The sequence below is a fragment of the Bubalus bubalis genome, chromosome 10 (genome assembly GCF_019923935.1).
Source record: "Bubalus bubalis isolate 160015118507 breed Murrah chromosome 10, NDDB_SH_1, whole genome shotgun sequence".
Lineage (NCBI taxonomy): Eukaryota > Metazoa > Chordata > Mammalia > Artiodactyla > Bovidae > Bubalus > Bubalus bubalis.
This window is the reverse complement of record NC_059166.1, coordinates 10,285,515-10,313,281: the sequence shown is the minus strand read 5'-3', so window position 1 is coordinate 10,313,281 and position 27,767 is coordinate 10,285,515. Positions and strand designations below refer to the sequence as shown.

Below are 27,767 nucleotides of genomic sequence, written 5' to 3'. Positions count from 1 at the left end.
AAATGACTTTCGATGATTGCTTTTGAAATCATCTGTTACAACCATCTTCCGTCCTTGTAGCCTAGGCCATATGTAATAGATGTGACTTTTGAGTGAAATAGTATTAAGTGGTAAGTGATTTTACAAACTATGGATTGTGTGAATTTAGGAAGTTAAGAAAGCAGTAAATCCTCTACTCAGCCAGTGAAAATACACACACCCAGCCTTTGCTTCCAACACCTAATTAGCAATTTGGTCGTTGAGCATATTTCTGTTTGCACCTCCATGATTAAAACCGTAATAATTTTGAAAACATAATATTGATAATAGTTGACTTTTGGTGGCCTAGGTCTTGAGTTAAATGATTGCTTTTCTCCCCTTAAAGATAAGAAAGAATTGCAAGAATCCGTTGCTACTTAGATTGCAGAAATTAGCATTCTCTGAGTTACAGTTTCTTTCTCCTTTTTCTACTTTCCTTCTTTGGAGGGAAATTCGGGTGCCCCATCACTTCGGTAGCTTGTGTTAGTGAGCACAGCCTGACGAGTCACTCGTATAATCCTAAACTCTCTCTCCTGTTTTCGATTAGCATCTATGGGTCTTGCAGATATGATGTCTCCAAGTGAATCCAAACTGCCCCTGCCTCTCAAAGCCGACGGTAAAGAAGAAGGCAGCACACAGCCGGAGGGCAAGTCGAAGGTACTCCTCTCTCCTCTGCACGTGGTGTGGGGCCTGCTCGCTGAAGCTGCCGTGTGCTCTCCTCTTTTTTCATTTGGTTTCTTCTCTTCTGCATGCCTCCATCTTGTGCGACACATTTGCAGTCTTCTTTCCCCACCCCCTTCATGGTGTGGATCTGAAAGTTACTAGTTCTTATGGCATTTAACTGGGTGTGGGAGGGGGCGGAGGGACAGGACCCACCCAGAGAAGTGCCTGGGGGTGGGGAGAAGGAAGGGATCTTGCCTGGTTTTGATACTTGCAGCCATTTTCTCTGCCTTCAGTTTATAGCTTCCTGTTTTGGCCGCCTCAGCAACAACAGCATACTTAATATTTTGCTTTCCTGCCTTATTTGATAAATAAGGTGAACAGCTTTTTTTTTTTTTTTTTTCCTTTCTTTCTTTCATAAGGGGTAACCCATGCTTAGCATTCCATGTAAGCTTGAATAAGCATGGTGGCTTAGTGGTCTTATCCAGCATCCAGCAAACTTACCAAGTTTACTAATTAAGAATGTTGTTTTAATACCTTTATATGTGTGTGGTTTTGTGTGTTTGTTTGTACATGTCTTTATATATATATAATATATATAAAAATTAGTCTGTTAAACTGGATGTGCTTTTTGTTATTTTAAATAAAGTTTGCCCTACCTTTGTCATTTTTTTTTTTTTTTTATTCCTCTACCACAGGATAGCTACAGCTCTCAGGGTATTTCTCAGCCCCCAACCCCCGGCAACCTGCCAGTCCCTTCCCCAATGTCCCCCAGCTCTGCTAGCATCTCCTCATTTCATGGAGATGAAAGTGATAGCATTAGCAGCCCAGGCTGGCCAAAGACTCCATCAAGCCCTGTAAGTGGCTCTGGTTTTTTGTTTTTTGTCTTTTTGTTTTGTTTTGTTTTTTTTGGTTTTTGGGGGTTTTTTTGATAATTAATTCTACTTTAATGCTTGCTTATTAATTTGTTTTATAAGACTTTTTCTTCATAATTTATCCATGAAAGGATTTTCTTTGTAATTATACTAGTAACAAAATGAGTAAAGTTTGTATGCATCATAACGTAAGTTGATTGCTGATAATGAAACCACTGATATAAAGAAGCGTCTATAAGAAGCATGTGATTGTGCTACTGGGCCCAAACTCCTTCACACAGTGATTTTGATTAAATGTCTAACCCATTGTGCGCTTCTGGAAGATCTTTAAAATGAGTTAACTGTCCATTTACGTGGTAACTAATAGCAGCCATGGAATAAATGATAAGTTTGGCCTTTGGACTAAATCTTTTATGGGCTATTGTGTCTAAAACATCTTATGTCACAACTACCTATATCTTGAAAACAAATACTACACTCTGGGCACAGTTCAGCATGTTATAGCCCTACTTTGTTTCGATCTAGTTGTCAGAAAATAACAGAAAATTTGTAGAAATGTTAGCATATATGAATATTTGGAATGCTACTCATAGATTAATATGTGCCTACATTAGAATCATATGAGATAGAAAATTTACATCCTGTGCACATGCTGAGAATCTTAAAATTGTTGATTTTATATGATATTTTTAAAAACTGGGAATGTGTAGATAAGGGAATTTTTTTTTTTTTTGCCTTAATATTCTTCTGCCTGTAGAACTAGGCTTTTATTTTCCTACTAAAGAAATTAATTCTGTGCCATTAAAGAAGAAGAAGAATGGCACTGTAGTAACCTTTATTTTACATTCATATAGGGAATCAAAAGATCTTTAAAAAAAAAAAACTGAACATGCAATTACTTGCCAAGAAGGCTTAATTAATACGCTAATTTTTGTAAGACAATGTATTGAAGAGCACAGCTCAGGAAAAGCAAGTTGGAGGGAAGAAGACTCTAACTGCAGAATCTGGCAATCTAGTCAAAACCCCACAAGGAGGCTGCTATTAATTATCCATTCACTGGTTTAAACAGATAGAGCTGAAGGTTTGAAGATTTGGTAGTTCCAGTAAATGTTTGTAAAATTCATGTGGAGCTCTACTATAACCAGCATTTTCCTTTTCAGAGGAAGAAAGGGCAACATTCACTGTTACCTCTTCTCTAGACATGTGTTTCGCTTTTTCAGCAACCAAGATGAAATGAAAAAATGCTTCTAGTATGGGTTATGCAGAACTAATGAAAGAGAGAGTGCAGCTTCTTAATTCTGATATCTTTGTGTTATTTGCTTTGAGTCTCAGAAGGCAGCCAACATGGGGAAGGGGGTTGTCCCATAATCTGTTCTGGTTTTTCTTTTCATTAAAGAAAAAACATTTTTGAATCAGTAATATTCTCAAGTCAACAAATAGAACCTTATGTATAACTTTTCAAAAACATTTGTTTATTGGCTCAGAGGGGAAAATTTCGGAGGTTGAAAATATCTTTAAAACCTTAAGATAAAATGGACAGGAATTTAGCATTAAGTATGCTAATGGAAAGAGGGGAGAAATTCAGAGAGAGAGGAAGGGATTTCAAGTAGGGTAGGGAACTGATGTTAGAAAATAAGAGATGACCAATAAAACATGAGTGGAGAAAAAAAAGATTTTTCTTAAAGACTTCTAATAGACCCATACTACGTGTTTAAAATTTCCATCTTGCTGATATCTGGATAATAATGATTGAGATATTTATTATATTTTAAATTATTGTCGCATTATCTGTATCCAGTTAAGTCCATAGGAAGCTATTATCAAAACCCTTCCTTCTACTTAAATATGAGAAAGAAAAATAAACTGAATTATTGATTTAATTTTCTAACTGTAACATAATCATACTTAAAAATCACATATTACTGTCCTCTTTTTTCTATATAGTTCTACATACATTATCGCTCCCTGTAAATAACCGCTTTTTACTTAAAAATTTACAATCATACTTCTGGCTCCAGTCATAGAAAAAGAGAACAAGGGAGGATGTGATTTGAGGTAGTGGAAGGTGTTAAGAGATTGCTTTGTATTGAGAAAACAACTCCACGCTCAAATGAAATGCTCATTCAAGAAGGGAACAAAAGGAGATTGTTATGAAGGACCTCAGATTATCTCTACTGTCAAATCACTGCAGATACATGTTGAAGAGTATTTAACTTCTCTTTCTGAGATGCAACTTTAAATTGTACTTAAAATTGCTCCTCACAGTGTTCCTAATAAAGCTTGTCTAATAACAGACCTGAAATGAACTAAATAACAAAGATGTTCTATGCTTTGACAGTGTGCCGTGGACCAACAGTTTTGTTACAAAACATTCTACAATAAAAATAAACATTTGCACATACACATGCATATACACATATTACCAGGCATATGGTAAAGACTGCTGAAATGTAAATCTGCCTCAAAGATTTGAGGAAACGTCTACTTATAGACTTAATTAAGTTATATGCAAGGAAAACTTTTGTGGCATCATAATAATGTCTTGCTGTAATTTTTCAGCAGTCTCCATTTCTTTTTCTTGCCTCCAAGACAGTGTTTCATGAGTAAGATACAATTTTTACAGTATCAAAGCAAAATGAGGTGTTCTAGTGGCCTGGAAAAGTTAACTATCTTCCTGCAGGGCTAGTTTTTTTTTTTTTTTTTCTTTTGCCCATTGTTGATGAGTAGAATGTAAATGACATGTATCCAAAGGTCACGTCAAAACTAATGTCTGAGAACAAAAAAAGTGCATGTTGAGCCTAATCAGTGATAAAGTGTATAGTCTTTACTTCCTAGGGCTTTTGTTTTTCTTAATATTATTTTTCTCTGTTTGGACACCCAGATACTAACTTTGGGAATGGGCTGGGGTGTCACCTGGAGACTGGGAATGGAGATGTTACTTGTCCGCCAGTCCCTTCTCAGCTTTCAGTCTTATTAGACTGTGTCCACGTTCACTTAGCACCTTGCTCACTGAAAGCCTATTTATAGACTGTTTTAATCAGCTGTTAATTCTTACTTGGATGGTGCCAGACTTCTCAGACCTTTCTCATTCATTTGATTCACTTAGGGAATAAATACCTACTGAGGACCTTCAGTGTGCTGTCACTGTCGGTGATTCAAAGTCAACACAGGTCCTGCCCTGTGGAACGTAAGGTCTGGTCAGAAGAGTGGAAGGCAGACAGCTAATCCCACGCAGGACACACACCTCGATGCCCTGTGAGGCCAGGTGCCACTAAGGACAAATAAAACTTGTGATGATTCAGACCAGGGAGCTGGCCTCAGAGGAGACCTCTTCTAGGACCTGACACATAACTGAGGCTTGACCACTTTCTTTTCATAAAGATGCCTTTTCCTACCTTACGGCACCATAAAGTGCATTTTTAAAGATCAAAAACTATGAAAAATAAAACTATTAAAAGCAATTATCTTCATTAAGGTTTTCTCATTTTATGAGAACAAATTGAGATATATAGAAGTTAAACTTAAGTTCATTTAACAAAGAATGGTAAGAAAAGGTAAACTATGGATAGTCAAACTAAGTGAATCATTCCTTTAGACCCATTTCAGTTTATGAGAATACAGTCCTTTCATAAATAGGAACAAACACCATAGTCTCATTGCTTGGGTCATGATGAACTGTTCTCCTGGAGCCCTTCCACATTTGGGGTTTAGAGAGGACCAGGCCAGAAATAGCAGTTGGTTCTTATATTCAGGATGTTGGTGGAGCGCTTAGAGTAATTGTAAATTGAAATGATTGATTTTATATCTCTTATTCTTAAAATGAATCTCAAATTTTTACCTCTCAATTTTTCACAGATGAAATAAAAGGGGGAGGTTCATGGTGGTGGTGGTTTGTTGTTATATTAATTGATTTTATGTGATAGTGCTTTTTTCCTCTGATTCTTATTTCAGATTTTTATTTTTTTAAAAGATTGGGTCCATTTTTTCAATGTGCCTCCCAATAAAGACAAAAAGGTTTTCAGCACTAGGATTTAGAAACCTCTTGTTAATAACTACCTCATTAATGATGACAAAGCTTCTGAAATGTTCCCAGGATGAGAATGTGGTATAAGATGTGTTAGAACAGTTTCTTTCCCTAGTCAGAGACTCCTTGGATATAAGAATATGATAAAATGTACAAACTTATTTGGATATGGAATGTGTTCCATATTTCTGGTATATACATGAATTTATAAGACATATATAAGAATATGTATATACATTTTAAGTTCTTATCTAAAGTAACTGTTAGGTGACTTGCTCTTTAGCTTCATCAATATAAATTGTAAAAGGTCACAGTTGTTTTTTTTTAATCCTGCCACTCTACAGTTTTTATTTATATCAGCTGTATCACCCATTTTTATATGTCTTATATAAAGATTTTATGTTTCAATAATTCTAAAGCTGAAGGCTTAAAATTTTAGCAAAAATAGCTTGGGAAATTACATGTTAATTGGAAGGACCTCTGCCACCCATCAGCTTGATTAGTTTCATTTTCAAGCATCCTTTCTCAGGCCCTAGTTTTATTGGGAATCACTTTGCTAAACAAGGTAGCATCAAACCTTAATGACAGTTATGTTATTTAACTCACCATCCCCATTTCAGGTCACATGTTTAAAATTATGTTGAGCTAAATATAACGAAAAAGAGTTTAAAAAAACTTCATCTAACATAATACTATACATTGCAAATGATAAGCTAGTAAATAAACATGACTAAATGAAATATATTATTATTCCAAGGAAATATTTAATTGAGAATTTACAAGTGATTTTGCACAAGAATCCCACAGTTGCAGATATTACAGGTATACAAATATTGTTACAAATACAGAGACATAAAAGAAAGGGAGAATATACAGTTGGGCTGTTTAGAACAAAAAGTATTACCTTCCCAGATCACATAATCCAGAGGGTGAGCTTCAGGTGTGCAGAAACAGCCACTTCTGACATTTTAGTATCAAATATAAAATTAGAAAAATGAAAGACCAAGAATTAGAACATCAGTATAAACCAAATGGGCGCATAAAAGTAAACGTTCATAAATAAGCTGGGAGTATGAAATAGCGCATGTGTTTGTGATGAACATATGGTCGCATAAGAAATCTATTAAAATTACCTTGACAGAAAAGTTCAAGAAATCTTAAGTCAGGAAAGCAGATCATTCTGAGAGAATGCTAGTAACTGGCCATTAATTTAGAAGGCTCTCACATGTAAAGCACACACCCCGCTGGGTCCGATGACATGTGACCTACCTTGTATTTTTCAACACACATCACGTATGTGCTCTACCTCCATATGATTTAGTTTTAATAAAGCTATACATTGGTCATTCATGTTTTGACAAGGAAATGTAGGCGTCTATGTAATGAGGAGGGGGGCTCTATAATATTACAGTTGAAACTATAAACTCATTGTGGCCATTCAATGAACTTGCACCCTTTTTTAAAAAAAAAGAAAAAATTACATGAGGGGTCATTGGAGTCTTGCCTTCTGGGATTCAACGCTTATATTGATAAAGTAAAAAAGATTTTTGTTCTGTTTTGTTTTTCAAGTATATAAAAGGGGGAGTTTGGGCCCTTTAGTTAAAGCCAAAGTTAATTCTTAATTGAGAAAATGTATACTTTGTGCCTGAACTAGTAGCCTTCATTCCTGATTGTTGTGTGATAGCAGTAGTTTTAAAATTTCTTCTCTTCTTGTATTTGGTAGCTCATTACTTTTTTTCTCACCTTCTTCCATTTCCCTCGGCCCGCTTATGCCCCATCTCCAAATGCTGCCCTGGGCTCTAGAAGTCCAGCTCATCCACCACCACTGGGGAGAAGATCACAAAGGTGTATGAGCTGGGGAATGAGCCAGAGAGGAAGCTGTGGGTGGACCGCTACCTCACCTTCATGGAGGAGAGGGGCTCCCCGGTCTCAAGTCTGCCTGCAGTGGGCAAGAAGCCGTTGGACCTGTTCCGACTCTATGTCTGCGTCAAAGAGATCGGAGGTTTGGCACAGGTGAGAACAGCTGAATGAGAAGATGTTATGGATGAGCTTTAAATATGCAAACTTGAATTTTTTTTTTTTCTCACAAAGAAAAAGCTGAGCCTCTGGGAAGGTCACTTTACTGGATCCATGTTCACGTGTGGCAGGTGGGGGGCGGGGGCGGCACTGGGGTCAGGGAACCCGATCTGCCTGGACTCAATCCTCAACTGTAAAATGAGACATTTGAGCTAGGTTTTTGCTTCAGGGTCCCTAACAGCTCTCAAATTCTGTGGAATCTGTGTTAGAATTTCATGGTAAACAGAAATGTTTTGCAAATGACTAAATGTCTACATCAGATATAAATCAAATTCGCTGTTTCCCTCTATCCAGAGCAAGTTAACAAGAAAACTGGCATCCTTCTATGACCATGTCCACTGTACCTGGGTGACAGGAGGGGCAGTGCTGTCCTTTCCCATGGCTGGGGGCACCCAGGTGCAGAATGCCCAGAGGCACTCCTTTTGGGGTTGTGCAGATGCCTCCCCTGCACTTGACCCTTCATTCTTTACCCTAGGGGCCACATTCTTGTTTCCCTCGTCACAGCCCTGTTTTTAGCACTGGGGCGGGTTTGTGTGTCCAATATCCCAAAGTAGGGAAAACCACTAGACCATTCAGGTATGACCTAAATCAAATCCCTTATGATTATACAGTGGAAGTGAGAAATAGATTTAAGGGCCTAGATCTGATAGATAGAGTGCCTGATGAACTATGGAATGAGGTTTGTGACATTGTACAGGAGACCGGGATCAAGACCATCCCCATGGAAAAGAAATGCAGAAAAGCAAAATGGCTGTCTGGGGAGGCCTTACAAATAGCTGTGAAAAGAAGAGAAGTGAAAAGCAAAGGAGAAAAGGAAAGATATAAGCATCTGAATGCAGAGTTCCAAAGAATAGCAAGAAGAGATAAGAAAGCCTTCTTCAGCAATCAATGCAAAGAAATAGAGGAAAACAACAGAATGGGAAAGACTAGAGATCTCTTCAAGAAAATTTGAGATACCAAGGGAACATTTCATGCAAAGATGGGCTCGATAAAGGACAGAAATGGTATGGACCTAACAGAAGCAGAAGATATTAAGAAGAGATGGCAAGAATACACAGAAGAACTGTACAAAAAAGATCTTCACGACCCAGATAATCACGATGGTGTGATCACTGACCTAGAGCCAGACATCCTGGAATGTGAAGTCCAGTGGGCCTTAGAAAGCATCACTACGAACAAAGCTAGTGGAGTGATGGAATTCCAGTTGAGCTATTTCAAATCCTGAAAGATGATATTGTGAAAGTGCTGCACTCAATATGCCAGCAAATTTGGAAAACTCAGCAGTGGCCACAGGACTGGAAAAGGTCAGTTTTCATTCCGATCCCAAAGAAAGGCAATGCCAAAGAATGCTCAAACTACCGCACAATTGTACTCATCTCACACGCTAGTAAAGTAATGCTCAAAATTCTCCAAGCCAGGCTTCAGCAATATGTGAACCGTGAACTTCCTGTTGTTCAAGCTGGTTTTAGAAAAGGTAGAGGAACCAGAGATCAAATTGCCAACATCCACTGGATCATGGAAAAAAGCAAGAGAGTTCCAGAAAAACATCTGTTTCAGCTTTATTGACTATGCCAAAGCCTTGACTGTGTGGATCACAATATACTGTGGAAAATTCTGAAAGAGATGGGAATACCAGACCACCTGATCTGCCTCTTGAGAAATTTGTATGCAGGTCAGGAAGCAACAGTTAGAACTGGGCATGAAACAACAGACTGGTTCCAAATAGGAAAAGGAGTACGTCAAGGCTGTATATTGTCACCCTGCTTATTTAACTTATAAGCAGACTACATCATGAGAAATGCTGGACTGGAAGAAACACAAGATGGAATCAAGATTGCCAGGAGAAATATCAATAACCTCAGATATGCAGACGACACCACCCTTATGGCAGAAAGTAAAGAGGAACTCAAAAGCCTCTTGATGAAAGTGAAAGTGGAGAGTGAAAAAGTTGGCTTAAAGCTCAACATTCAGAAAACGAAGATCGTGGCATCCGGTCCCACCACTTCATGGGAAATAGATGTGGAAACAGTGTCAGACTTTATTTTTGGGGGCTCCAAAATCACTGCGGATGGTGACTGCAGCCATGAAATTAAAAGACGCTTACTCCTTGGAAGGATAGTTATGTCCAACCTAGATAGCATATTCAAAAGCAGAGACATTACTATGCCAACAAAGGTTCGTCTAGTCAAGGCTATGGTTTTTCCTGTGGTCATGTATGGATGTGAGAGTTGGACTGTGAAGAAAGCTGAGTGCTGAAGAATTGATGCTTTTGAAGTGTGGTGTTGGAGAAGACTCTTGAGAGTCCCTTGGGCTGCAAGGAGATCCAACCAGTCCATTTTGAAGGAGATCAGCCCTGGGATTTCTTTGGAAGGAATGATGCTAAAGCTGAAACTCCAGTACTTTGGCCACCTCATGTGAAGAGTTGACTCATTGGAAAAGAGTCTGATGCTCGGAGGGATTGGGGGCAAGAGGAGAAGGGGACGACAGAGGATGAGATGGCTGGATGGCATCACTGACTCGATGAACATGAGTCTCAGTGAACTCCGGGAGTTGGTGATGGACAAGGAGGCCTGGCGTGCTGTGATTCATGGGGTCGCAAAGAGTCGGACGTGACTGATCTGATCTGATCTGATCTGATCCCGAAGTAGAAAGGAGAAAAGGGCCCTCAGGGGTGAGTGCCTGCTGCATCCTGGGCACCGTCCTTTTTCTTGTCACTTCTCTCTCAACACCCATGGAATGCAGAGTCATCAGCCCTGAAGAAGAGATGTAACAGATTGAAGTACAGTCGTCCCCTGGGGTCCACAGAACACTGGTTCCAGGATCCCCATAAATACTGAAACCCTGTGAGCTCAAGCCTCTTTATTTCTGGAACCTACACACCACCTCCCATATACTAAAGATATCTCTCAGTTACTTATACCCAATACAGTGTAATGCTATGTAAATAGTTGCTGGTACAAGTTCAAGTGTTGCTTCTTGGAACTTTCTTTTGGGCAGAGTGGGGGTTGCTTTTCTTTTTCTTTTTCAATACTTTCAATTCACAACTGGTTGAATTCACAAATGCAGAACCAGGGAACAGGGAAGGCCAACTGTACAAGAATGTTGTGGCCCAGGAATTCTCAGGGTAGGTGGTAGGGCCAGGTTTGTTTGATTGCGAAGCATATGCCCTTTATCTGCCCTTGGTTCTCCGACCTAGCTGTTCATAGCAGCACCTGGGAGCATTTAAAACCTGTCAGTTCCTGAGCTCCCTCCCAGACCAGTGAAAGGAGCTGCTCCAGGCCTCAGGTGTTCCGGGCCTCCCTATCCAAAGGTAGGTCAGCTGATGCGCAGGTATCACTGAGGACCCACCCTGGTCTCCGGGCTGCAGGGGCGTGCAGGAGAGGCTTTTGTTCTCAGCCCTCTCTGAGGAGCCTCCTCCCACCCGAGACTGAGGCCTCCAAGTGAAGCAATTAGAGCTTGACTCCAGACGGCGTAATCAGATGGGATCACAGGATGCAGACCAGGTGTGACCAGGTGTGGGTGGTGGCCAGCGAAGGCTTTCACCCAGCTCACAGAAGCAAGGAACCTCAGGACACCTCACTCAGCCAAGTGGACTCCCAGGTTGGGTCTGTGAGCAAGATGCTGCTGGCTTGGCTGATGAAGTTGCTTGAATGTCGTAGAGATTCCCAGCAGTGAGGCCTTGGCTGCATTGTCACTCACACCCCATCAGATGTGGTTCGAACAGGTGCTGCAGCCCCAGAGGAATCAGCTAAAAGCCTTGCTTTTCAGGGTGTCCCAGCCAGCACTCTGCCTGCTGTTTCAGAAGCAGTCACAGGCCTGCCCGTTGCAGCCTGGCATTCAGTACCAAAAATGGCACTAAGCATTCCCGAGAGTATTCTCTGGTTTCTCATGCACCATTTAATACTAAGTAAATGGACATAAAGAGCTTTGTGAGGAAGTTTGAATCCAAAAATTGAACATTTCATTCAAACTCACTGTCCCTTTAACCCATGCTACTTAACACAGGACACATTTAAAGGCAAAATATTCCCCAAGCATTTGCAGGCCTTCATGTTTCCTTCGTGTGTCAGCCTCGTGTGACATGTTCCCGTTGGGAATCAATCAAAAAGTTAAACCAATTCCTCAAATCTTATATAACATTTGAGGATTCCTTTCCTTTCTTCTCTTTTTGCAGTTGTATTCCCTCCAGGCTGAGTGTAAGTGGGAACGCTGGATGGTCCTATGTGCCCCTTCCCAAGCCCACTGGTGCGGCCATGTCAGCTAGCTGGTGGCTCCACAGCTCAGACAGGGTTGATGACTTCCGCTGGACTGTTAGATTGGGCTCATTTGGTTGGGGCCTCCTTCACCCAACAATACAAGAAAGCCTCACATGAAAGACTGGACATGAACAGAAATTATAGGCTCATCTTTCTGGAAGCCTGTGGCTGTTGGAAGGAGACATTGTTTTTCTTACTAAGGCTCAAATACTTAAATTGCAAAATAATTCTGTTATTGCTTTTTAAATTAGTTTTTAGACACCCTTTTTTTAAAAAAATAAGAGTGAGATGGGGGTGAGCAAGAGCGCCTTTGCTCAGATAAATCACCGGCTCCGAGCAGCACCCACTCTGGCAGACTCTTGAGGCATTAGAAGACGCACCGGGCAGAAGAATCTCCACGAGCAATGCTTTTTATGTAGCTATCAGCAGGTTCCTTAATGGTTTTATAACTGTAAATGCTGTCTATGCACTACTGAGTGGGAGTAATGAGCATTAGTTAAAAGAGGCAAATGAAAAAAAAAAAGTAAACCAAGATATTAAGTGCTCTTTTTTGTTTCCTGGCTTTAAACAAGCCACTCTGCTGCAAACCAGTGATCCTGCCTTTTTTTTTTCTGCTAGGTTAATAAAAACAAGAAGTGGCGTGAGCTGGCAACCAACCTAAATGTTGGCACTTCGAGCAGTGCAGCAAGCTCCCTGAAAAAGCAGTATATTCAGTACCTGTTTGCCTTTGAGTGCAAGATCGAGCGTGGGGAGGAGCCCCCGCCGGAAGTCTTCAGCACAGGCGACACCAAGAAGCAGCCCAAGCTCCAGCCGCCATCTCCTGGTAAGTGGGGGCGCTGCAGCCGGGAGCCCCTCCCGGGCTGTGAGATGGCCACTCAGCAGAGCAAACAGGACACACTGGGGTCCGAGAGAGGGGAAGGGGCATCCTGTCTTCTCTTGTTCGTTTAACTGGACCCTAACGGGGTCCCTAAGGGAAGGAAGAATGAACTGGGGATATTGTGTTTCTGCTCTGCACTTTGAAGGTGCCGATCTTTTGCTTTACCTTTTCTAGTCAAAGTAGACTTCAGGTTCTGAGTTGTATACCTTAATTCCTTATACAGTTATTTTTAAATATCCCATCTAACTATCAAAATGTCTTCCCATTAACCTGTGCTCATACTGGAAATGCACCCTGCAGATTTAACAGCCAGCTTCCACCAGCTCTGCCTCTGTCGGAGATACTTAGATTTGTACACAGCAAAATGAAATTTGGACCTCATATTTAATGTTCCCTGCCAAGCAAGTTTTTGCTTGTAGGGAATTCAGCAAACTTTCATGATAAAGATCTGTATAGCCCTGTTTCTGCAAAAGTGGAGTCCAAATTAGCTTTGAGCTAGAGGTCAGGAATCTGAGCAAATACTGCTTGGGAATAATGGTGATTCACTTGAATTCACAGAAGCAAAATCATACAAATGGTACCTGCCTTCTCTACTGTCTCTCCACTCAGCTGTTAGACACCCTGCCATCCTTTCGGCTCTCGTGATGGCTTCTGTTCTGTTAGCATTTCAGATTTGAAATTACTGAATCACGGTATTCTGATAAATCCAATATTGAAGATGAGAAGAGATTTGAATCATCCTTAGTTCTGGGTGACCTCACTCAAGTTAAGTTTGATCATTCTGTGGTCTGTTTCTGGCTGTGTCCAAGCCCTGTGTTGGTCACACTTGCTCACACTGTCCTGCATATGAAGTGGCTGATTGTACCTGCCACATCCCCCAACACTGTTATGCAGTCAAATGATCATAGCCAATATTTCTTGAGCACTTAAGAGTGTGCCAGGGCTTTCCCATTTAATCTTCATATGAGCCCTGTGATACAGATACTGTTCTAAAACCCCTGAGAAAACCAAGGCACATATAATCTCAGCAGACTGGCCCATTGTTGCTAATGAGGGGGAGAACCAGGCTTTGATCCCAGACATCTGGCTCTAGAATTAGAGAGCCAGGTTACCTACCACACTTTGTGCTTAAAGCAGTGCTGTAATAGGTAAACTGTTCACACAGAAAGTGGTACCTGTGAGCCAAAGAAAGGCGTTGTTTCTCTTTTAATTACTTGCTCTAGCTGATATCTGGAGGGTAATGCTAATATCTAATAAGAGATCTCAAATAAATACTTTTAAGGCCCAAGGTACATGTGTAATGAGCACACCTCAATATAGATCTGTTGGTTCTAAATACAAGTAGAGAAGTTCCTCTCTCTCACCCCATCCTTAAAGATCCACAGCCTTTGCCAGTTATGGTGGACTTTAAAAACTGTGAAATCTAATTTCGAAAATCTCACAACATTACATTCAGTTCACAGAGTAAAACAAGCTGCCTCTGAACAGCTCTGAAACTATTTTTCCAAAATAAAAACCCAGTAGGGTGTAGGGACCAAAGTGGTGATGTCTGCAAAGATCTAAAGGTATATTTTATTTGCCAGGAAAGAACTCATGTCACTGAATGGTCTGTACTTCTGTATGGAGAATAGCTCTCCCAGTGTGCATCAGCTTCAGTACAAGAAATCCTGCTGAGGTATAGACACTTCAGAAAGTACAGGGCCTGTGCTCTGAACAGTCAGCTCTTTCCTCTCCCCCCTCTTTATTTTAAACTATCATTTTTATGGCAACATTATCGTTTTAACTGCACAAAAGAGCTCGGATTGCAGGCGCACCTCTGATAATACATTCTTCTCAGTAGTCCAAATGGAGCCCGAGTCTGTGAAACAGGAAGCGGGAGGAAAGCTTCCTGAATTTAGCCGTTCAGCCAGTGCACAGCCTGGAGGGCATAGTGCAGGGTGCACGGGGCCAGTCTGCCTGGCTCATGTGTTGTGCACACCGCTCAGCAAGAGGACAGAAACATGGACCAGGCCGTGGGGCAGTGAGTAACGCCAGCCTCTCAACCAAAAGCCAGGCATTGCCTCCAGCATTCCAGACCTATTATTAAGGAAAATGTTTCTGAAACATTTTTATTGTCAGAGAAGGGAAACAAATTATTCCCAAACCTTTGCCATGTCAGGGCCTTATATACTACAAAAAATTTTAATCGATTTTCAGCCAAAATTTGTGTTCTTTGAGTCAGGTTTTTTCTCATAAGAACCTAACTGTAGCTTATTCCTTACCGATACATCCAGGCAAACAACTAAAAGATTCCTCAGAAACATTCTAGATTCTTTTTTCGAATGTTCATTCTGAACCAGCTTAAATCCTAGATGCTAATGACTTAAGGTCATCCCCCTGTGTTCCAGTTCAGATGTGACACGGCTGATAAGATTTGAAATTCAGTCAGCTCTTTGAAATTCAACAGCCTCTGAAAGGTGTTGCCCCTTAGCCCTGGAGCCTTCACCCTGATCTTCACTGTCGAGTGACTGTGTGGCTTCTCACCCCAGAGATCCAGGTTGTGTCTTTGGGTTCTAGAGCAATTCGACCAAAGGAAGGCTCCTAAATGAAACCTGAGCAGGGCCTGGGGGTGCGGGTGCATCTCTGAAGTCCTGGCGGGGCTCTTGTTATAACTGACTGTAAAAGTTAGTGAAGATCTAATGAACAGCCACAGGGGTCCAGGGCCTTCGCTGCCTGTAAGCTAGAGTGGGGTAGGGGCAGGGTAGGGAGGGGACCCGGCTGGGAGGAATGGGTGGCGGGTGGTGGGAGGAAGCTCCACTTACAATTAGTAAGTCTGTAACCAAAAACCCATCCATCTTTGCTGGCAGGTGGCTGACTGAATTTCTATTATTAGCTGACAGGTGATGTCACAGAGCCTGTCATGGATCCAACTAGGGAATCCTCAGTGGAAGATAAATGAAAAAGGGCTCAGGTTATAAACAGAGGTGCCCTCTGGGTGACCTCTGGTTGCCGTAGACCTGGGACTATCAGCTATGCCTCATCTCCCTACCCTCCTTCCTGCAACCCCAGCCAGAACTAGGGCACCAGGTCCATGCTGTGTAAATTATCTTCCCAGCTAGGAGTCTGGCCGTTCTGTCTGAAGTGTGTGAATGTACTTAACCTTCAGTAACCTTTCCATTGTTTACTTTCCAGTATACATTTGTAGCTTCTGGCAAAAGGTAGGGATATCCTAGAGAGCCAGCCTCCTCTGTTAGCAGCTTCCAGAGGTTGCATTCATTTTTTTTTTTTTTTTTTTCCCTGAAAGGAAAGGAAAACACGCTGGCAAAAGGGAAGAATATTTCCTTTTTTTTTTTTTTTTTTTATTAGCTGTAAATGTGAATACTTGTAAATAAGGGCCATTCTGAACTCACGGTCTTGTGAGCCGTGTTCCAAGAAAGCTGTGCTGGCTTCTGCACAGTCTGCTTCTTGAGTTTAAGAAATCAGTTATTTCCCCTGCCAGTTCTGTGGGGCAGTCATGTCTGTAGGGTTATCCTTATATATTTGTAAAAGACTCTTACTTGTTTCTTTCATTATATCTACTTTTTAAATATGCATTTTTTGGTGAAACTCTGGAAATGCATACTTGGTATACAAATACAATAAACTGAATTTGGTAAAACTCTGGTCTGGTTTAGAAGCATGAGTTGGTAAGTTTTTATTTTAAGGTATCTACATCTAAGAAGGTATCTATAGTTAAAGCTAGTCTTCCCTGATTCACTCTAGTCCTATGCACCCAGGGCAGGTGTTATGGAAAGCACCCTCTGTTGGCCAGTCCTCAGTATTCATTCCCAACCAGGCCCCGACCGCGCAGACATGTTGGGTCAGCTGAGGCTCTCTGAGTAGAAGTGATAGACCCCATTTCTTACTCACTCATAGCGTACTCTGTGATCTCCCGGGTTTGTGTAACTCAGTTTCCCCTAAAGTAAAGTGTGGTAATTGTACAGTTCGTTAACTGTAGATAATAATATATGCAAATTATTGTTTATAAGCAACCAGCAATCCTATTTGTTAGAATTCTGAAAGTATTGTATGTATGTATGTGGGCAGAAATTCTTATCTTTTTCTGTCAATTTGATAAATTCCAGTGGTAGGAAACAGCACACAATATTCATTCAATTACTATTTGTTTAATTAATGACTGAAACCAATACCTATCTAACACCTAACATGCTAAGGACTATGATCAGTGATAAAGCAAGAGCCCTTAAAATATTATGTTTTAAGGTGGGATTAATTTTTTACATGAATCCTACTTAAGTTTTAAAAAGATCTGTTCAATTCTGGGCTCGGTTATTATAGTGTAATTATAGTTAAAGCCAAGTCTTATTACTCTGATAATGACATTCAGTTCAGTTCAGTTGCTCAATCGTGTCCGACTCTTTGAGACCCCGTGAATCGTAGCACGCCAGGCCTCCCTGTCCATCACCAACTCCCGGAATTTACCCAAACTCATGTCCCTCAAGTCGGTGATGCCATCCAGCCATCTCATCCCCTGTCATCCCCTTCTCCTCCTGCCCCCAGTCCCTCCCAGCATCAGGGTCTTTCCCGATGAGTCAACTCTTCGCATGAGGTGGCCAAAGTACTGGAGTTTTAGCTTCAGCATCAGTCCTTCCGATGAACACTCAGGGCTGATCTCCTTTAGAATGGACTGGTTGGATCTCCTTGCAGTCCAGGGGACTCTCAAGAGTCTTCTCCAACACCACAGTTCAAAAGCATCAATTCTTTGGCACTCAGCTTTCTTCACAGTCTAACTCTCACATCCATACATGACCACTGGAAAAACCATAGCCTTGGCCAGACGGACCTTTGTTGGCAAAGTAATGTCTCTGCTTTTGAATATGCTATCTAGGTTGGTCATAACTTTGTTTCCAAGGAGTAAGCGTCTTTTAATTTCATGGCTACAATCACCATCTGCAGTGATTTTGGAGCCCAAAACAATAAAGTCAGCCACTGTTTCCACTGTTTCCCCATCTATTTTGCCATGAAGTGATGGGACCTGATGCCATGATCTTAGTTTTCTGAATGTTGAGCTTTAAGCCAACTTTTTCACTGTCCTCTCACTTGCATCAAGTTTTTTAGTTCCTCTTCAGTTTCTGCCATAACATTAAAGAATTCTAAACCAATACGACTTGTGTTGTGTAAATAACAAATTATTTCATAGCTCCAAAAACTACTGTTAATGACAGCATAGACACATGCAGATGTGGGAAAATGATACAAAGCTCATTATTAATTTGTACCGTTTCTTTACAACTTAAACATTTCTCATTGCCTAAGACCTTGATAATTTTTATGTTTTTCTAAAACAGCACAATAGTCCATCAAATTGATAAAACAAACTTTTTGTCCCATTTTTCCTTATTCTTAGACATTCAGATTATCTCCATTATAAACAACACTAAAATAAGTTTTCTGTCTAAAACCTTCTTTATATTAGATGATTTTCTTGGGATAAATACCCAGGAAAGCATTTACCCAGTATTTTACAGCTCATATCTGAAGTGCATTTCCAAATAGTTTGGAAAAAAAAGCTTTTACTGATTTTCACCATAAACAATGTAAGAGCAGTTAATTTTGCTGTATCGTTACCAGCAATGGATATTGTTACTCTCTCTACATGAGATGGTATCCTATTTTTCTTTCCCTTTTAAAAAAAATAACTATCAAGGATGAGCTCACTTGATAACCTCTAGTTTTCTCCCCATTTTTTCTTGGTATCACTACTATCAGCTAACTCAGGATCCTTGCAAGGTCCACAGACCCCCCAGTCAACTGGCAGTAATTCGATGGCAGAGGTTCCAGGTGACCTGAAGCCGCCTACTCCAGCCTCCACCCCTCATGGACAGATGACCCCAATGCAAGGTGGAAGGTATGTTAAAAGATCTCTGTGAGCCATACAAAGTTAGATTTGTCTGTCTTTTAGTTTTCTGGAGCAGACTTTAGAGAGAGAGAAAATGGTGTTCTCTAGTGAGTTTTTAAATATTGACTGCCACTCGTTTCAGTCATATAATTTACTTTGGATGGTTTTCCCATGTACACAGATTTCAAGGTTGGCTTATTTTCTGGATCAGCGTTTGCAGGTGACTAACGCTCTGTGGTTAAGCTTTCATGTCTCTCATCTCATCAGAAGCAGCACTGTCAGTGTGCACGACCCATTCTCAGACGCAAGTGAGTCATCGTTCCCCAAACGCAACTCCATGACTCCAAGCACCCCGTACCAGCAGGGCATGAGCATGCCAGACGTGATGGGCAGGATGCCCTACGAGCCCAACAAGGACCCCTTTGGAGGGATGAGGAAAGGTAAATGCCAAGGGCCCTCTGCGCAGGGTTGGTCCAGAGGGCATTCTGCCATCCTGCGACTGACTCACTGACCCATTCGAGACGTACTGGAGCCCCACTCCACAGCCTACTAAATTTCCAGCCGTGAGGAAAGTACTTAGCATCTCTGTGCCTCGGTTTCTTCATCTGGAAATTAGGATAATAAGGGGTCATGAAGAGGAGCTGAGAATGCACATAAGTACAGGCCTTAGAAGAGTGACTGGTACGTATCGTAAGCAGAGGTGCTCTTGATGCTGCCCCGAGTCGGCATCAGGCTTGTCTTAAGGCATGGGCTGGGTGCTAAGTTGGTAAACCAGACAGGCCCTTGTGGAGCTGACGGGCTACAAACAACAGATAAAAAGTAAGGTAAACCATGTATATGTGACTAAAGATGGTTTTTGACAGAAGAAAGGAAACAGCCAGGAAGAAAGGACACAAAGAACAAGGGCGTGGCAGTGGGTGGGGGGCGGTGGCAGTCGTGGGAGGAGGGGCCTCTCCTTGGGAGGGAGGGCGGGCAGGGTCTCTGGGGACACGAGCGAGGGGCAGGTGAGGGGCGCTGAGGTAGCAGTGAGGCTGGTGTGCGTCGGGGGTGGAGGCTCCTGGGCACAAAGAGCCGAGGGCCATGCTGAGAACCTCCAGGCCCCCAGGTCCAGAGCCTTTCCACTTCCTGCATGTGCTGACGAGTTTGGGGTTTTTACGCAGGAAGTGAGGTGACTAGATTTTTGTTGTTGTTGTTAAAAATAAATGAGTAACTATCTGGACATTTATGGAGAATGCATTGGAGAGAAGTGAGGGTCAAGTTGGGGAGACCACTGTCAGAGTCCTCAGAGAGGTGAGGAGTTGGGGTGAGACCAGCAGGGAGAGAGAATGGAACCACTCAGTATATGTGTGTGTGGGGGAGGGTAGAAACAGCAGGACGTGCTGATGGATTGAATGTTGAATGTGGGGTTAAGGGAGAAGAACCAAGCGATGGTGACTGAGAGGTGGGCAGTCAGGTGACAGAGGGAGGTGAGGGTGGCTGTCACTGCCTGTGGTGTGGACACCTGGGAATGAACAAGACAGAGAGGAAACCAGAGTTCACTGTAGATGTTGAGGCAGTGAGGGGTAGGCTGTGTGTCTGGAGCTGGGCAGAGCACTGTTACTGGGTGTAATCTTGGAGAACCAAGCAGAGAAATGGCATCAACCACTGTAGGACGGACAAGATCCCCGAGAGCTCTCACTGACATGAGCAGACACCCAGGCTGGGCTTTTCTCTTGTGTGTGTCAGTCCCCAGCGGTCACTCAGCCTGAGACCGCAGCTCTGTCAGCCTCCGCCCTCTCTAGCTTCTCCACTGGCACACAAGCTCTATGTGCTGTTGACACTCTTCCTAATGCAGCAGAGTCCTGTGAAATTGAGGCATGGTATGACTATTTCTGAAATACATACAAAAAAAGTAGTGAATGACATTTTTATGGAAGTATTTATTCTGGGATCCCTTAAATAATAGTGCTTTTACATGAATTTTTTGATAACATTGTTTTAAGTAGAGATAAGCATAAATCTCTAAAGCCTTGGTTTTGACAAGTATTATGGAGGAATGAAATGGCAACCCACTCCAGTGTTCTTGCCTGGAGAATCCCAGGGACGGGGGAGCCTGGTGGGCTGGTGTCTCTGGGGTCGCACAGAGTCGGACACGACTGAAGCGACTTAGCAGCAGCAGCAGCAGCAGCATGGAGGAATGAAAAATAAAAAAAGAATCTCAAAATTTTAAATGTTGGGCACATTACCATTTAATTAAATGAAATTCTATTTCATATGTATTTTATATACCCGTTACACAAAACAAGATAATCTATAGTTTTTCATTTCAAAAAGTTTGAGCTGCTTATTTCAGGTATAGATTTTTCAAAACATGCAATAAATCCATAAGCTCAGAAATTCAAGAGCTTTGTGAATGTTGGAGTTAACTGTTTTCCTTAGTAGTATGAAATGCTAGAAAGAATGTGTTGTTGGTGCTATTGGTGGTTGTATAATACCTTTAGACTCTGAAAATATGACAATAACATGGAAAAATAATTATGTTTTGGAATCCGGTTTCAAAGTTATGGAAAACTATTCCAATATCCTATTATGCTATATTTGACAGCATGAGTTCTATTTCTTTTGTCTCCTTATGCCTATATTTTTTTAATGAAAATAAGTGTGGTGGTGAAGAGGAGATGACTGTGGATTACCTTGCTCTAGGTACCAGGTAGCTCTATAGAGTGTTTTCATCCACTGTGTAAATGATACAGTGGCTGGGCGGGAGCCCTGTTTCGCATTTCCCCCATGTATTTCAGCTTACCTGCTATCTTCCACTACTGACATATTTAGTACCGAGTTAAAGCAAGTAAACAGAAAGCCCACAGGAAACAGATTTTCTTACAGCCCTACCCCTGTTACAGTAAAGTTTTCCATTCCTCAGTTCACCATATTCTGTCAGTGAACTTGGTGGGGCTCGAATTTTTTATTTAATGACCAACATCAGTGGACATCACGCCTGTTGCTGCTGCTGCTGCCGCTCCTGTGGTTGGCTTGGAATGTGGTGGGTGGTAGATACAAGAGCCTCCTCGAAGACCCAGAAGCCCTGAGAGCAGCCTTGGCCCTGCCTGTCCTCCTGCCTGCCTTCCCCACCTGCTCACTCACTCATCACTGATCGAGGAATTGATTGATTTATTGCTCTTAAGTAAACAGTGAGTGAATATTTATATACTGTTTAACTTAACAGTATATAGTTTGAATATTTATTAGTATCCACAGATACAATCCTACTTACTCTTTTTAATGCTCTAGTAATTCATGGTTATTTCATAATACTTTGTTATTATAAATAATGATACAGTGATTATTGAAGTATAGCTAGCTGTTTTTCACACTTGTAGAGTGTTTCTGTGAAATAGATTCCTGGAAGTAGAAGAACAGAATCAAAGAATAATTCTTATTTTGTTTACTGAGTACTATTTGTAACAAACTTTTTCCCCTGTTTAATTTGTACTGTTGTAACAAACTACCCCAAGACTTGGTAGCCTTAACAACAGCACTCAGTTATATCTCACAGTCCAGTGGTGGGTGGGGCGGCTCTTGACTCCACATGTACTCAGCTGGGACTCTGAGGTGGTGACTGTCATCCGAAGCCTGATGGAGAGCTCTCTGAGCGCAGGTGCCACCTGAATGGCTGGTGTCATCCGGAGGCTGGCTGGGAGCTGAGCTAGAGCTGTTGCCAAGGACCTCCTCCTGGGGCCTTTCCATGGAGCTTCTTGGGCGCCTGGTGCCATGGGAGACAGGCTCCAGGAAGGAGTACTCCAGGAGCCACAGCCTCACTTGCAGTTTCTTACAGCCCTCTGCCGTATCACATTTGCCAGTGCCCCAGTGGTCAGAGCTGGTCATGACATGACCAAGCCCAGCCTCTCAATGTATGGGGACTCCACAGGCTGTGAGCACCCAGAGATGTCCTTTTTTGGGGTCAGGGGGGTCACCAAAATATAGCCTTACCATAGCAGGTATTGGCAAAAGTTACACCAATTTAAACACTCTTAACATGATCATGTGGACCCTCCAACTAAGAATGATTATTATCATTTTAATGTTTGTCAGTCAGATGGGAAGAAGGGGAAAAAGCCTCATCTTGAATGTCCTTAATTATGATTGAGGTCATGCATCTTTTTATATCAGTTTAGTCGCTTAGTCATGTCTGACTCTTTGCGACCCCATGGACTGCAGTGTGCCAGGCCTCCCTGTCCATCACCAACCCCCGGAGCTTGCTCAAACTCATGTCATTAAGTCAGTGATGCGATCCAACCGTCTCCTCCTCTGTCATCCCCTTCTCCTCCTGCCTTCAGTCTTTGCCAGCATCAGGGTCTTTTCCAATGAGTGAGTTTTTCACATCAGGTGGTCAAAGTATTTGAGTTTCAGCTTCAGCATCAGTCCTTCCAATAAACATTGAGGACTGATTTCCTTTAGGACTGACTGGTTTGATCTTCTTGCAGTCAACGGGACTCTCAAGAGTCTTCTCCAACACCACAGTTCAAAAGCATCAGTTCTTTGGTGCTCAGCTTTCTTTATAGCCCAACTCTCACATTCATACATGACTACTGGAAAAACCGTAGCTTTGACTAGATGGACCTTAGTTGGCAAAGTAATGCCTCTGCTTTTTAATATGCTGTCTAGGTTGGTCATAACTTTTCTTCCAAGGAGCAAGTGTCTTTTAATTTCATGGCTGCAGTGACCATCTGCAGTGATTTTGGAGCCTAAGAAAATAAAGTCTCTCACTATTTCCATTGTTTCTCCATCTCTTTGCCATGATGGGACCAGATGCCAAGATCTTAATTTTCTGAATGTTGAGTTTTAACCCAACACTCCTCTTTCACTTTCATCAAGAGGCTCTCTATTCCTCTTCACTTTCTGCCGTAAGAGTGGTGTCATCTGCATATCTGAGATTATTGATATTTCTCCTGGCAGTCTTGATTCCAGCTTGTGCTTCATCCAGCCCAGCGTTTCTCATGATGTACTCTGCATATAAGTTGAATAAGTAGGGTGACAATATACAGCCTTGACATACTCCTTTCCCTATTTGGAACCAGTCTGTTGTTCCATATCCAGTTCTAACTGTTGCTTCCTGACTTGCATACAGATTTCTCAAGAGGCAGGTTCAGTGGTCTGGAATCCACATCTCTTTAAGAATTTTCCACAGTTTGTTGTGATCCACACAGTCAGAGGTTTTGGTATAGTCAATAAAGCAGAAGTAGATGTTTTTCTGGAACTGGCTTGCTTTTTTGATGATCCAGCAGATGTTGGCAATTTGATCTGATGCCTCTGCCTTTTCTAAATCCAACTTGAACGTCTGAAAGTTCACCGTTCATATACTGTTGAAACCTGGCTTAGAGAATTTTGAGCATTTACTAGCGTGTGAGATGAGTGCAATCGTACAGTAGTTTGAACATTCCTTGGCATTGCCTTTCTTTGGGATTGGAATAAAAACTGACCTTTTCCAGGCCTGTGGCCACTGCTGAGTTTTCCAAATTTGCTGGCATACTCAGTGCAGCACTTTTACAGCATCATCTTTCAGGATTTGAAATAGCTCAACTGGAATTCCGTCACCTCCACTAGCTTTGTTCGTAGTGATGCTTCCTAAGGCCCACTTGACTTCACATTCCAGGATGTCTGGCTCTAGGTGAGTGATCACACCATTGTGGTTATCTGGGTTGTGAAGATCTTTTTGTATAGTTCTTCTGTTTATTCTTGCCACCCCTTTTTAAAATCTGCTGCTTCTGTTAGGTCCATACCATTTCTGTCCTTTATTGTGCCCATCTTTGCATGAAGTGTTCCCTTGGAATCTCTGATTTTCTTAAAGATATGTCTAGTTTTTCCCATTCTGTTGTTTTCCTCTATTTCTTTGCATTGATTGCTGAGAAAGGCTGTCTTATCTCTCCTTGCTATTCTTTGGAACTCTGCATTCAAATGGGTATATCTTTCCTTTTCTCCTTTGCCTTTCACTTCTCTTCTTTTCACAGCTATTTGTAAGGCCTCCTCAGACAACCATTTTGCCTTTTTGCATTGCTTTTTCTTGGGGATGGTCTTGATCCCTGTCTCCTGTACAGTGTCACGAATCTCTGTCCATAGTTCTTTAGGCACTCTATCAGATCTGATCCCTTGAATCTATTTGTCACTTCCACTGTATAATTGTAAGGGATTTAATTTAGGTCATACCTGAATGTTCTAGTGGTTTTCCCTACTTTCTTCAATAAATGGAAAATAACTTCAAAATGGAAAGTAACTTCAAAACTGGTTCTACTGGAGGTTGATGTAAGAGCATGTAAGATATGAAGTATTTGGAATACCTTATAAAGCAAAATATATTCTACCAGTGTCAAGACTTCCTTATTTGCACCCCTCAACCAAAGACACATTTTTCAGCTCACAAAATTGTAATCAGCTTTTATCTCATGGAACATAAAAGTAACCTTCATAGGATAAAGGCAGGTGTTGGTAATAGCGTATATCAATTAAGATTTGCATTAAAATGTTTTAATTTGCCTACAGGCTAGTTTCTGGGCTTGACCCAATTTCCTTCAGGCTGTGAGCAAATGCTAATTTGCATATTTGACCTAATTGACACTCTACCCCTTGTTAGAAATATCTCATCCCTTCTTGAGCTGTCCTTACTCCTTCATGATTTTCTTCATCCTGATTTTAGAGTAAGTCAGTGCATGGGTGGTTGTTAAGGTTTTCATTTTTTTTTTATTTTTCCTAAAAGGGAAAGGAACTAACTGTATACATATCTCTTCCTTACAAACTACTTCATGAGATGATATTACCAACCTCATTTTAGAGATAAGGAATTAAACTTAGAGATTTATCAACTTAACCCAAATAAGTATGGATCTGGGCCTGTGTTTGTTTCTTATGTTACTGATAACAAATTACCACAAATGGCTTAAAACACACAACATACACGTATGCTCTCCAATTTCTGTGGGTTCTCAGCTCAGGGTCACAGTACAAGTCAAGCTGGGAGCCTGGATTCCATTTCTCTGAGCTCGTAGTTGTTGGTAGAACTTAGTTCCTCACAGTTGCTGGACTGAGGTCCTGTTTTCTTGCTGACTGTCATCTGGGGCCTTCTCTGCTTCTAGCGGTTGCCGTCCTTCCTAACACGTGGGCCTCTGACCTGCGTGGCACTGCTTTTCAAGGCCAGCGGGAGAGTGTCTCTGCTCTGCTCTGTCTCTTACCTCTAGATGCCAACTTAAAGGGCCCACATGGGTGCTCTCCCTTTTGGTTAGCTCAGCGAGCTGATTGGTGACTGTAATTACATCTCTGAAGTCCCTTTTGCCCTGCAATGTATATAATCCTGGGAGTGACATCCTGTCCCATTCATGGGTTCACCCCACACTCGTCAAGTTGTGTATGTGAAGGGAGGTCAACTTAGAATCCTGCCTCAACAGGGCCCATCTTAACTTCAGACCTTATGCTCTTTGATCGGTATTGTTATCTGTCATGTTAAGGATAACAGCACTGACTAGAAAGGGATGTTTGGGCCCTTTGGCATTTGAAAGTGCTTAATTTTTTGTCTGTTACTGAAAATATTTCAGTGCCTGGAAGCAGCGAGCCTTTCATGACACAAGGACAGATGCCCACCAGCAGCATGCAGGATATGTACAACCAGAGTCCGTCTGGAGCCATGTCTAGTCTTGGCATGGGGCCACGGCAGCAGTTTCCCTACGGAACCAGTTACGACCGAAGGTGAGTGTTTCCTAAGATGAAGATGAGATGACTTATTCAAAACTGTGCTTTCCACACACTCATCTCTGAGCCCTAGCAGCTGATGTCTGCTTCCTGCTGAAGTTCGGTAGGACTGTACGTGTCAGACGGCTGCCTTCAGTCGATGACTGTAACAGGAACTGGGGAGAAGGACCTTATCCCCAGGCCACCAATACAGCCGTGTTTTTATTAGTGAATTTTAGAAATATGCCAGGGCTGGGCTGGCCAGGGCACAGGTCTTCTCCCTAAGGATGCAAGAGCCAAGGTTGCCCCAGCCACTGTCACCACACCGAGACTGCCGCTCCAGGGCCCGTGTGTGGCTCCTCCCTTGACCTCAGTGCCTGCCCTCCTCCGCACAGGCCGAGGTCTGGGCAGGTGCCACACTGGGCTGTCAGCAGGCTCGGGCAGCAGTGGGTTCTTGGTGACGTCTTCTAGGTGTTGTTTTTTCAGGTGTTCCCCCTGTCCCCTGCAAACTTTTTAAACTGAGAGGGAATGCTTTGCTCCTTAATAAACATCTGATAAAAGCCAGGGTAGCTTTTCTTTTCTCAGGACATCCCCTTGATACTAAAATGGCAAGTAAGGATGCATTACTGGTCCAGATTATTTTAATAAGATAGAATGAAAGTCATTGAAATGTCTCAGAGAGGAAGCTGTTCCTCGAAGAGTGGCTTAGGGTGGACTTCCTTTGTGAAGAAGGCCCCTGACCGTGCTCCTTACCATGGAAGACCTATCCCTTGCTTGTCATGTTCATTACCTCCCTAACGGAGACTTACTTAGAAACCAAGCCTTCAACTGAATATTTCATTTTTAAAGAAAACCAGTGGAGGTAAAGTAACGCTCTTTCTCTGACTGTTGCTCTGAGGCAGGCCTCCGGACAGGCGTGGTTTTCATCATTTCCTTGGCAGGGCCTCAGTCCACACTGCTCCCTCTCAGTCCACATGCTGGGTTTTGTAGGTCCGGCTAAGCAGTCAGGTGTCCTTGGTTTAATACAAAGGAAAATTTTGGTTGGAAAAATCACTGTTTTACCAAATCAGGTTTCTTTCTAGCATTCTCTGTGAGCCTGGCTTTTGAGTTACACAATATCGCATGCTCAGAGCTACTTTGTACTTTCTAATAGTGACTGGGGAATCTCAAATTCTCATTCTGACCTTCTAATGAAGGTTTAGTTGTGAAATCCGCCTTAGTCACTTAACTGCTGTGTGAAGTCTGATGTACCAGATCAAGGATTTTTACTAAGATTTGGTTTGTTTTTGAGAGTCCAGGAAAAGCTTTTGGAGGGGGCAGAGGCAAGGGATAGGCTGATGAGATCAGAAGGAGAACAGTCGTCCTTGGACATATATTCTTAAAGGAACCTGAGCAAATATACTTTTCT

The 27,767-nt window shown here is 42.0% G+C and overlaps 1 protein-coding gene across 8 annotated transcripts in view; it reads left to right on the top strand.

The window, feature by feature from the left end:
* Positions 1–27,767, top strand: part of ARID1B (AT-rich interaction domain 1B) — a 429,234-nt gene that overhangs the window by 390,512 nt on the left and 10,955 nt on the right. For 6 of the 8 annotated variants that reach the window (XM_025294980.3, XM_025294976.3, XM_025294977.3 and 3 more), the window contains 7 exons: positions 566–675; positions 1,377–1,535; positions 7,381–7,590; positions 12,528–12,732; positions 18,535–18,673; positions 18,932–19,104; positions 26,227–26,377. In XM_025294980.3, the coding sequence (XP_025150765.3) occupies positions 566–675; positions 1,377–1,535; positions 7,381–7,590; positions 12,528–12,732; positions 18,535–18,673; positions 18,932–19,104; positions 26,227–26,377 (1,147 nt within the window). The remainder of the gene's footprint in view (positions 1–565; positions 676–1,376; positions 1,536–7,380; positions 7,591–12,527; positions 12,733–18,534; positions 18,674–18,931; positions 19,105–26,226; positions 26,378–27,767) is intronic. The other 2 variants (XM_025294982.3, XM_025294979.3) reach the window with 1 other exon arrangement.